We start from the raw sequence: 11672 nt of genomic DNA on the forward strand, positions 1-11672 counted from the left end.
TTCTTCTGTCCTCCCGAGTCTCCGGTTTTATGCAGGAGTCCGATGCCCATGCCCCTTGTTTATCAGGCTGTCTGCTTGGGCTGGACGCGGCCTTTTCCTCCTGTTCCAAGTTGAATGAGGGGGTGTAAGAACCTTCCCATTCAGAGAATCTATTTCCTCTAGAGAGTTCTGTCTTCTTGTGAATGCTTTTTAGATTGTTAGGAGATGAGAAATTTAAAGTGTGTGAGAAACATTATGTGTCAGCCAGGCAGGTGAGGTTGCTGCTCCTTTTGCAGAGATTTAGGGAGCCTCCCTTGTGAGGTTTAAACTTGGTTCTCAGTCCAGGCTCACCCTTGGGATCAATGGAGCTTTAAAAGCCCAGCCTCCTGGCCTGACAGGTAGATTGGTGTTGGGAGCAGCTGGGCCCCTGTGGTTGGTTTCGAGGAGCTTAGTCCCAGCTGCCAAAATGTAAGGATGGAATGAAGAGCAGGAGGAGTGGCCCCAGCAAGGAAGTCCCCAGTCACACTGTCCAGTCCCGATTCCCATATGGTGCAGCCTACACGAGAAACACAGGGAAACGGCTGACCTCCTCAGGTGCAAAGGGGTACAAAGGAACACCCCCCTGGTAGGCTTTGCTTGCCCAGTGCGCACTTCCTGGGGAAGACAGCCGTGCCAGCCGAGGCCTGGGAAGATGGCACCACCCTCTGAAGGGCAGGTCAGACCCAGCCATTCAGCTTCTAAGCATCCACCCAGGGAAACGATCCTGTGTGCACCGAGGTTTACATACAGGCTGCTCACAGAGGTGCTGCATGTAACTGGTCACGATGCCCAGGGTGCCCCACAGGGGAAGGCGACGCTGCAGGCGACGCAGGGTCTTCGCTGCCTGCTGGATGTGGCCAGGCTACGTGAGTATGTTCTGAGTCTCACAGATGCATTGCTGTCTCTCTTCAGTTTCAGTTCACTGTGCTCAGATTGTTCCCAGAAGCCCGATACCCTCTCTCTGTGGAGGACACAGCCAGCCTTCCCTGGAGGCCCTTGTGCCTGCCGTCTGCAGACTGGCAGCGAGCTGCCCTCTGTCTGTGGAGACAGAGGGCCTTCCGGGAACTACTGAAGGAGAAGGAGTTTCATGTAGGTCCTACTGTCCCTCCCCTTGTTTCTCACCTCGCCCCAACGCCCGGGTTTGCAGGTGCAGATCTGGGGCCTGAGGATGTGGGCAGGCGGGTGGGCCTGACCCAGTGACGTTGGAGCAGCATAGACTTGGCTTTGGTTGAGACTGTTCCTGGGATCATTGCAGATTCACACCGAGGTTTAAGAAACCAGTCGAAAGATGCCTTCTACTCCGCCCAGTTTCCCCCAACAGTAATATTTTGCAGAGATTTTAAGAGTGGATAAAAATGTATCTTAAACATCTGCCAGGCTTTGGTTTGGGGCTGGGCTTCTCTGAGCATAATCCCTGGGAGCCTTGGCCCCTGGGCCAGTATGCCCCTGTTACTCATCTCTGCTTCCTTTTCATAACTTGCATTTATTTCTGGGATACTTGCCTGTTTGTTTTGGTCTTTAGAGAAAAATATTTTTCAGTTTTATTGTTAACTATATCATTTATGCAAGAGTAGGCCTGATGGTGTGTAAGGCAAGGAACAATGACGCTTAGCAGATGCCTCCCCCGCACTCCAGGGTGCTTTCCAAGCCCTGGGCTAGCGCAGCCCTGAGCACCGCACTGCTGCCTGTCACCGGGTTTGGCCCTCACTCTGTTGGGACGTGCTGTACGCATGTTTCTGTGACGTGCTCTTTTACATGCAGTGTTAGGTTCTGAGATGAGTCTGGGTTGATGTATGAAATTGTTCCAGGAATTTGAAAACAGGAAATATGCCACGATGAATGTTTGAAGCAGTTACTAAGTTTATTGGCTGCTACCCAGCGCCCGGGACTAAAGAATGACCTCTTTCCCGGAGTTGCTGAGCGGCAGCCTCAGGTTTGCAGATGCCACAGGCCACTGCTCACACCTGCGGTGTGCTGGAGCGCGCCGCTTAGCAGTCCAGTTTTCCCGTCTTAGTAGCTTCCCATGCAGTTAAACAAAGCAACAGAGCAGTTCTTCATCAGGACCTGGGGCCGGCACCGCCGTCCAGCGGGGAGGTGTGAGGTGGAGGTTACTCTGACCACGTGAGGGGCTGGCCTGTGGGACTCTTGGGGAACGGCCTGTGGCTCCTGGGCTCCATCCTCGCTGTGGCCGCCTCTCAGCTGGTGCTCCTCTCAGTTAACTTACAGAGACTGGGTGCAGCTGGAACTGGAGACTCACCCGGAAGTGGACTCTCTCTCAGACATAGAAAGGTAGGTGTTCAACGGGTCCTGCCCTCAACATGTTTTATGGTTTTCTACATTGTCTTAAAGTCTTGAGTTTTGTCATTATATCCTTAATGTTCAGTTTAACATATCTGTGAGCACAATTTCATTCACTCCTTTACTCAAGAAACATTGAGCTCTTTGCTAGACACTTCTAGAATGTTCTAGCAGCTGGGATGCCTCGTAAATGAGACCCTCCTGCCCATGTGGCACCTCGCCCCTGACACTCCTGACAGGGCGGTCTGGCAAAGGCACCACACAGAGTTGACCCCTGTGTGGCCTGGGACAGGCCTGTAGACAGTGGATAGAGGCAGGGACATGCTCTCGGAAGGCACCAGGCAGGGCTGTGAGAGCAAGTGCCCAGAGAAGGGGCAGCGGGACAGCAAACATGTTCCCCAGGTGGGGCCTGACCGATCATGTGCTCAGCTGGTATCTGCTGGCCCTGCGTCCACTGTCCATGTGGGAAGAGCACATGCAGCCCATTGAGGAGGCAGAGGGCTGGGCGTGTGCCCCACAGAGCGCTGGCTGTGAGGGGATGATTCCAAGAGAAGTCAATCAGGTGTGAAGGCTGATTACTGAGACCACTGGGAGGTCCAATGTGTTGTTCTGGGCATGCAGGTGAGGTGCTGACAGGGCCCATGGGTTTGGGGGCACAGAGGTCAGGGAGGGCACGGGAGCCCAAGGGAGCAGCTGAGGGCAAGGAACAGGGTCCTGGAGTCCCACTGAGCTTTGTGAAATCAGAGACCCCAGTCACATGGAGTAATGTCTGTCCCCAAACTTGTCTTGTGATGTCAGATTCTGGACAGAACTAACAGAAATAATGAGAAAAGGAAAAGGCTGTGGCAATGAAAACAGCAACGTTTTCCAACAAAATGGGTTTTGTTTCCTTGTGCCAGGCCAGCTTTGGGAGGGCTTTGCACCTGTGCTCAAGTGCCCTGGGGTCTGTGCCCTTCCTGACCTCTTTCCAGCAGGAGGAGAAGGGGTTAGCTTTCTGGTGTGAGGGCCCATGGCCATTCAGTGTCCCTGAGCCCACCGTATGTGGACACTGTACTTGCACCTGTCCTGGGGTTTCCGTCCTCAGCTATGTCTGCACAGGTTTCAGAAGGAGAAGCACGAGATGATCATGGCTCCTTGCCCACTCATGCTCGGGTTTGGCTCCTTCACAGATGGCAGTGCTGGTGGCTTGGTGCTTTTGGTAGTTTGTCCTCAGACCTTTCCAAGGGCAGCTGTCCACATCTGCATACCTGTGCTGTGGATCTGGGGCAGCTCACAGGCACCCTGGGAGGAGTCCTCAGCCTCTGTCCCCAGCTCAGCATGTGCGGGTGGCCCCTGAGGGGTTCTTCATAGGTGGTCAAGAGCCTTCCGTAGCCCCAGACCCCTTGATCCCACCCGTGTTGCTGTGCCCCTCACTGGGGTTCATTTCTCACTATGGGAGCTCCTGCTTGCAGACATTACAGCACAGACTTGGTATGTGCTTGCAGGCGGGACTTCCACCAGTGGGCCATCCGTGAGCATTTCGTCCCCATGCCCGCCGCTGCAGGGGGCTGCGATGGAGACCTGGAGACAGCGTGCACTGTCCTTGTCAACGTTCTGATGGACTTCTGTCAAAGGTCAGGAATGCTGATGCCAGAAAGCATCTTTTAGTTTGGGTAGTTCTAGGAATATTTTTATTTCCCTCCAGTTTCCCCACATTCTCACCAACACTGTTGTTACCTGACTTTTTGATAATATTTATCCTGGTGATATATTGCATTATGATTTTGATTTGCTTTTCCTTGATGGCTAATGATGTTGAATATCTTTTTATTAGCTTGTTGGCCATTAGTGTATCTTCCTTGGAGAAATGTCTGTTCAGATCCTTTGCCCATTTTAAAATTGAGTTATTTGTTTTATTGGGCTGTAAGAGTTCTTCATATGTGCTAGATGCCAGATCCTTTTCAGACATATGAGTTGCACATACTTTCTCTCATTCTGTAAGTCATGTTTTCACTCCTCAGTGGAGTACTTTGATGCATAAGAGTTTTACATTTTTTTTTAAATATATTTTATTGATTTTTTACAGAGAGGAAGGGAGAGAGATAGAGAGTTAGAAACATCGATCAGCTGCCTCCTGCACACCTCCTACTGGGGATGTGCCCGCAACCCAGGTACATGCCCTTGACCGGAATCGAACCTGGGACCTTTCAGTCCGCACGCCGACGCTCTATCCACTGAGCCACACCGGTTTCAGCAAGAGTTTTACATTTTTATGAAGCCCAAGTTATCTATTTTCAGTTTCAGCTTTTATGGTTAGGCCTTTGATCCATTTGAGTTAAATTTTGTATGTGGTGTATGTTAGGAATCCAACTTTCTTCTTCTGCTTGTGGATGTCCAGTTCCCCAGCACCTTTGTTGGGGAGAGTGTCTCCTCCTGATCGAATGGTCTTGGTGCCCTTGTCAAAAATCAGTCGATTGTACTTGTGAGGGTTTTTTTCCTGGACTCTCTTCTGTTGAGCTGCAGGTCCATCCTTATTGCCAGCCTCACACTGTTTTGATTACTATAGTTTGTACTAAGTTTTAAATTGGGAAATGTTAGTCCTCTAACTTTGTTATTTTTATTTTTTAAATAATATAGACCGCCCTGACTGGTTTGGCTCAGTGGATAGAGCGTCAGCCTGTGGACTGAAAGGTCCCAGGTTCGATTCCGGTCAAGGGCATGTACCATGGTTGCGGACACATTCCAAGTGGGGGGTGTGCAGGAGGCAGCTGATTGATGTTTCTCTCTCATCGATGTTTCTAACTCTCTATCCCTCTCCCTTCCTCTCTGTAAAAAAATCAACAAAATATATTTTAAAAAATATAGACCAAGCCACTTAATTTTTTTATCCATAACTAAGGGCACATTCATTGACCTTTGGGGAGAGAGAGAGAAACATCTATGGGTTGCCTCCTGTAGGCACCCCAACTGGGATCAAACCCACAACCTAGGTATGTGCCCTGACGGGGAATCAAACCCATACCCTTTGGTGTATGGGATGATGCCCCAACCAACCGAGACACACCAGCCAGGGCTGACTTTGTTCTTTTTCACGGTTGTTTTGACTGTTTTGACTGGGTCCTTTGCAATTCCATCTGAGTTTTAGCATCAGCTTGCCACTTTCTACAAAATGATATAGGATTCTGATAAGGATTGCACTCTTTGTAGATGAATTTGAGTAGTATTTTACTATCTTTTTTTCTTTATTACTGAATTTATCAGGGTGACATTGGTTAATAACATTATGTAGGTTTCGGGGGTACAGTTCTATAGTACATATCTATATGTTGTATTGCGGGTTCTCCACCCCAAGTCAAGTCTCCATCACCATTTGTCCCCCCTTTACCCTCTTCTACCTCTCTCCTCACCCCACCCCCCACCCCCATCTGTGCACAAATTTGGTTGGCCAGCTGGCCCCGCCCCCTGGTCGAACACCCAGTCGAGGGGACAATTTGCATATTAGCCTTTTGTTATATGGGATGTGTGTTATATTAATTGATTTATGGATGTTGAACCAGCCTTGTGTCCTTGGGATAAGTCCCAGTGGGTCTGGTGCATAACTGTTTTTATGTGTTATTGGGTTTGGGTTCCTGGTATTTTGTTGTTTGTTAGTTCCTGTGACCACACACCACTCTGGAGGCAGGGGAAGCAGGAGCTCCAGCACAATTAGGAGATACTCAGGAGGCTTTTACTGCGTTTTTGTTTCAGTTCAAGGAGTTGTGACTACTCAGAGAATTCTGATTTGGTTCTTGGTGGCTACATGGGAAATCGAGATATTTTTTCAAGATTGCAGGTGAGTTAGAAGGTGCAGAATTCAGTGTGTTCACTGCATTAAGCCTCTGTTACTAAGCTATTTATTATGAATATCCATAATGGGTCCTAAGGCAACTGAGCAGAATGAAAATTCGCATCACACACACAGTGGCTGAGACGCAGGGTGACAGGTCCTCTGTGAACGAGTCCGGTGCACATCATGGAAACACAAACCAAAGCTGTGATGCTGGCCTCGCCTCCAGGCTTTGGGACATTTCTGAAAATAGAGGCGATTAAGAAAATTCCAACTTCGATGATAACACAGGTGCTACCCCACTGCTTTCTGCTTTACTCTGGGCTGTTCTGTTTGGGTGTCGGGCTCTGAGAAGTGATGTCAATCCCTTCAGAGGATCAACAGTTCACGGAGTGTCACAGGGTCAGCTGGCACCTTGCAGGCAGCGGACTCTGTCTCCTGTGCAGCACGGAGAGAGCGAGAGCGAGAGCAGGTGTACTCACCATGCCTGCCAGCCTCAGCCCTTCCTGGGCCGTAAGGGTCAGGATCTGAGCCCACCTGCCTCCTCGTCCACGTGTACCTGGGAACCTGCCTGCAGAAATGCACAGCGTCTGTTCTGTAGGGTTCTGTGTGTGGATTTCATGCTTCCTGGTGGCATTCCTGCTGCCTCTCAAAATGTCTGGACTTAGGAAATAGGAATGGAAAGATAAACATGGAGGTTGTGGTTTAGAGCACTGGGGAAATTTACTAACAAATGAGTGAAAATTCCACAAAAAAGAGACCTGATTCCCCTGACCCCCCCTCATCTTGACCTCTTGTTCTCCACATCCTTCATGACTGATGTGACTGAAGAGGGCAGACACAGCCGAGTACACATGTCAGGTGGGCAGTAATTAGATGGGGTTTGTGGCTGCTGCTTTGCAGCCACCTGAGCATATTAAGGACACTGCGTGTGCACTGAGGCATTTATCAAGTGCCTGCTGTATACAGTCCTCACCTGAGTAATTCATCCTCACATGTGTGCCCCCACACTGTATGTGTAGGGTAAGAGCAAATGACAAATGGAGTAAAACATTAACTGTGGGTGAATCTGGGTAAAGGTGTTCGTTGTGCTAGTCTTATTTTTGCAAAGTTTTTCAACTTCCTAATGATTTTATCCCACTTATCCTGAGCCCTGTGGAGACTTCTCTCCCAAGAACATTTCAGGCTCCTCACTGGGGCAGACAGGAAGCCCAGGGACTCTCTGCCTTCGCATTTGGGGACAGAGAACCACTTGGAACCAGAGATGAAAATGCATGCGCGTCTCAGCCTTGCTTTTCTCTAGGAGATGGCTGCTGACCTGGAACAGGGCCCGGTGGCGCCCCACGGCCGTGCTCCATCTCGGGGACACTTCCTCTTCAGGATCTTCCGCAGCCGGCTCCAGGCTCTGGCAGGCGGGTGGGACACGGCTTCCCGACTTCAGAGACAGCGGGAGCTACTCATGTACAAAAGGTAACAACACTGGAGTCTGTCACTCATTTTCAGCCCCCTGCTCCCCAGGCTGTGGTGGTGGCTTCTTGGGGTTCCGTGGAGAAGCAGGGCCTGGAGATATGAAAACACTTGGGAGTAAAGCTTTCTGCTCAGACCCAGGATCAGAATGTTGGAAAGAACTCATATCAAAAGAAGGAAGACCTTGTGTGCTCAGAGAATGAAATGCTGGAACCCTCCAGTTAGTCAGACTGGTGCCCTGCTTCTTATGTAACTTACATTTTGGTTTTGGGTCACATCTTTTGAGTGTCTATCATAGGGTTCATGTGCTCAGCCAGCCACAGGCTGGGGACAATGGGGGCTGCAGACCACACTCTGATTCCAAGAGTGAATTGGGAGGGTCCTTGCAGCCTTGAGATCTAAGTTCTCGAGAAGCAAAGTTAGGTGATGCCTCCACCCTTGATGCACTGCCTCTTCTCCAAGAATCCTCCTCGGACTCCCTCCGTCTGTCCTTGTCGGCAACCCCCAGGCAGAACAACCAGCCACCCCTGACTGCGCTGAGTTCTTCCACTTGGTCAACTCTGAGCTGGTAAGTGCCATGCAAGTGACCTTGGGACTCAGGGATGAGGCGCGATCTGGTCACTCAGGGCTGGTCCTGAATTCATGAGTGTGTCTGTGGTCAATTGGAGCTACTAGTAATTGCCACAGGCGGGTCCTGACCACGTGGGATGTGGAGCGTGTTGGCTGGAGCTGGGTGTGCAGGCCCTCACCCACCACCAACACGGGCCAGTGAATGCTGGCGGGGGCTCGCTCCCTCCTCCAGAGGACCGTCTCGGCCTTGTTGGACCCATGAAGGCTGCAAACCATTCGCTCACCATGCATCTCCCTTTCCATTTTTGACTCTGAGTGATGCTGTGACCACACTGTTGCCACCAGGTGGCCCCGTTTCCTTCCATTTTGCAGGTGGCTCAGTGTAGGGGCCTCTGATCTTACTTGGAGGGTCAGTAAGGTGACAAATAAACGTGCCCCCTGCTCCCTTCAGGGAACAGCTTCTACCCCGGAGATATTTTTCTAGTTTTTGGAAAAGCACAGCTATGACTAGAGATTGAACTAGGGCTCCATCCAGTACACAGAGCTGCTCCCCTGCCTCACTGGGTACCCAGACACTTGGAGGCCCCCCACCCCGTGTTGGCACCAGAGCGGGCAGGCTGGGGGGAAATCGTGTTGCTCAGAGAAGTGTGGAGAGGCAGTGAGCAGGGGCAGCCCTCCAGGGTCCATGATGGTGCTGTGAACAGGCAGCTGTCTTCACACCTCCACCTGTCAGACACCATCCTCATCTTCCCACCACTGGCTGCTCTCTCACTGACCTGTACTATTTTGCAGAGAAACTTGGGTTCCCACGGAGGTGCCCTGACGCACGACGTTACCGTCCACTTCTTCAGGGTAATTCCCTTTCCCTCTACCTCCCACCTGGCCGCGCAGGAGCCTCATGTCTGGTGCTGCTGGGAAGCCAGTGTCTTTCAGGGCTTGGGTTCACATGCAAACCGCTAAACTTCTGGCACATTCTCTTCTATAGGGGCTCCTCCAGGCCTGCTCACGAAGCAGAGACCCCGCCCTGACAGCCAACCAGATCCTGACCACCTGTCAGACCGAGTGCCCCTTGGTTTTAACCTCTGCTCTGGTAGGCCCAGCTCTCCTGCTGGAGGTGTTGTCTGTTCCCCACTAAAATCTCATCCCAGTTACTATAATTCAAGAGAAAACTTGGGGAGAAGTGGGGGTAGGGAGAATATGTCAGGACACAGGTGGGGTGACAGGTCCCCTGGCTGCCACCCTGCGCCTGCCTCGGGCAGCATGGACACGCAAGTGTGAAGGAGCAGCCTTCCCGCATGTGCCTGGGCATTGGCTCAGCACCTGCTGTTCAGCCTTGGCTGAGGTTGGGCGGTATCGGCCTGTGCTCTCCTGTGGGTGTCACTTTGTGTTCGCTGCATCTGCCGTCTCGGCTGCTGTCTCAGGATGAACAGAGGCTACCTCAGCCCCTGCCAGAGGCCTTGGGTGGGACCTTTGGGTGCCGTTGCTGGCTGTCTTAGCACCCTGACAACACAGCTTTCTCTCTCCCTTCTCCATCTCTGGTGGGATTCTGACACTAACAGCGTGGAACTTGAGCTACTTCACAGGCAATGGTGGCATTTCCCCTGTAGCTCAGTGGGTGACCTGTCCCGTGTTGCTCAGCGGGGACATTGGGGAACTGGCTGAGCTATTGGACAGTGTGGCCGACCCCACGCACAGGCACCTCTTTAGGCAAGGCTTCTGGTTTCCAATCCATGTCCTTGGCACAGGCAGATGAGGGTGCCCCACGGAACGGCTCTGAGCCTTCCTGAGATGGAGTGCACGCGATGTTGCCCATGACCTTCTGAAGTGCTGGGTAGATGTGAGCCGGCCCGGGGGTGGTGTCAGCTGGTGGAGTGGACATACCTCTCTTGCCCCAACCTCAGGGCCCTGATCTATTGATTTGTGACCTTTCTCTCCGGCAGTTCTGGTGGCTGCGCCTAGAGCCCGAGCTTCTCTGTCGGTGGAGGTGCTTCCAGAGCCCGCTGCCCCGAGAGCTGCAGAGGCTGCGTGACGCCTGGCAGTTTGCCAGCAGGTGGGTGCTGACAGTGGGTATGGGGAGAAAGTGCTCTGGGTTATCTCCATGGGTACCTTAGGGTGTTCACAGGGTGCCTGTGGGCAGGTGCTCTAGGACCCAGCGGCAGAACTGATCTGACAGGTCCCTGAGTGAGAATTCAGGAATGTTTTGGGAAAGACCGATTTCAGCCTAAGTAATCAGTTAGACCCTGCTCAGGTTTCTGAGCCTGAGTGACCTGGTTGACCCACTCTCCTGGGACTGCTGGGCCAATGGTCTCCAGTATCCTGCTGGATGTGGGGTGCTGTGAGGTCATCGAAGGAATCTCAAGTCCCCATTTAGCCGCCTTTCATTTCTGTGACTTGCGTTTTTATCCCTGATGTGCACCCGTCTCCCTGCAGGGTCAGGGGTGCTCAAAATCTGCTCAGGAAATAAGGCAGGCAAGTCCTGCCCACCCACCTCCTTCTACAGAGTAGATGGTGCGTTCCCCCCCATTATGAATTTCCAGCCTGTTTTTCACCTGCCGCAGAACCTTTCTGAGCAGCACCACAGTCAGTAGGTCCGAGCTGCAGACTGTGGGCCATGGGCCTCAGCTCAGGCACTGGGACCAGTGCCCTGGTCAGGCCCTACCGCGCCTCGTGTCCAGGGCACAGGCATGCTGCAACCAGAAACTGGACCCTAAACCAAGGATGAGCCCATGACAGGCTTGGGCTCTGCAGGCTGTTTCTGCCGACTCTGAGCCCCTCATGGCTCACCCTAGGCGGGTGGGTCTGCACTGTGACAGTTTTGGGAACAAGGACCTTAGGTTTTCAGTGGTGACTTGACAGACAGGCTCCTGTGATGACACACATCTCTCTTTTTCCCAGCCTCCTGTCCCCCGACACAGAGTCCCCTGACACAGTGTCCCCCACCTCGGGCCCGGCCTGGGTCTCTGCTGCTGCGCTGCACTTTGCGATTCAACAAGCTGGGAGAGGGAGTCTGAGGAGAGGCCTGGAGAGGCTGCGCTGCCCCACGGAAGAGGCAAGGACAGCTCCTCTCTCCCTCCCTAGCGCCCGCTGTCAGTGTTCTGGTCAGTGGTGTTTCTCAGAGCTCACCTAATGACTGAGCCTTCCCAAGCACAGACGGGAAGTTTGGAGATTCTGACAATTTATTTGAAAGTAAAATTTGCTGGGTTTAAGATTTCATAAGACTTTGACTCTCAAGTTTATTATAAAAAGAATATCTTAGTTTCATTTTTGAAGTGCTTTCATTTATCTTTTTCTTATTCACATCACAACCCCGGGCAGGGCTGTCAACTGTCCAGTGGAACCTGGTGTCCATTTCCACACCCTCGGTTCACATGCACCACAGTTAGGCACAGGCCGAGAGACAGGGCAGGTGGAGGGCAGGTGCTCTGAGTCCAGGCTGGCACCTTGAAATGTCCCTACTGGGAGTTGTGGGACCGTCTGTAGCCAGGGCACTCGAGGCCACCTGTCAGCTCAGCAT

The 11672-nt window shown here is 52.1% G+C and overlaps 1 protein-coding gene across 1 annotated transcript in view; it reads left to right on the forward strand.

The window, feature by feature from the left end:
• The window catches only part of FANCA (FA complementation group A), a gene marked incomplete at both ends in the record, with an annotated part of 41124 nt that overhangs the window by 27077 nt on the left and 2375 nt on the right, over positions 1–11672 (forward strand). The window contains 10 exon segments of the mRNA XM_081108338.1: positions 931–1107; positions 2234–2307; positions 3801–3929; positions 6043–6127; positions 7425–7591; positions 8051–8156; positions 8951–9010; positions 9144–9248; positions 10099–10208; positions 11054–11207. Coding sequence (XP_080964464.1) covers positions 931–1107; positions 2234–2307; positions 3801–3929; positions 6043–6127; positions 7425–7591; positions 8051–8156; positions 8951–9010; positions 9144–9248; positions 10099–10208; positions 11054–11207 — 1167 coding nt within the window.

This window comes from Myotis nattereri, assembly GCF_964212035.1.
Source record: "Myotis nattereri genome assembly, chromosome: 15".
Lineage (NCBI taxonomy): Eukaryota > Metazoa > Chordata > Mammalia > Chiroptera > Vespertilionidae > Myotis > Myotis nattereri.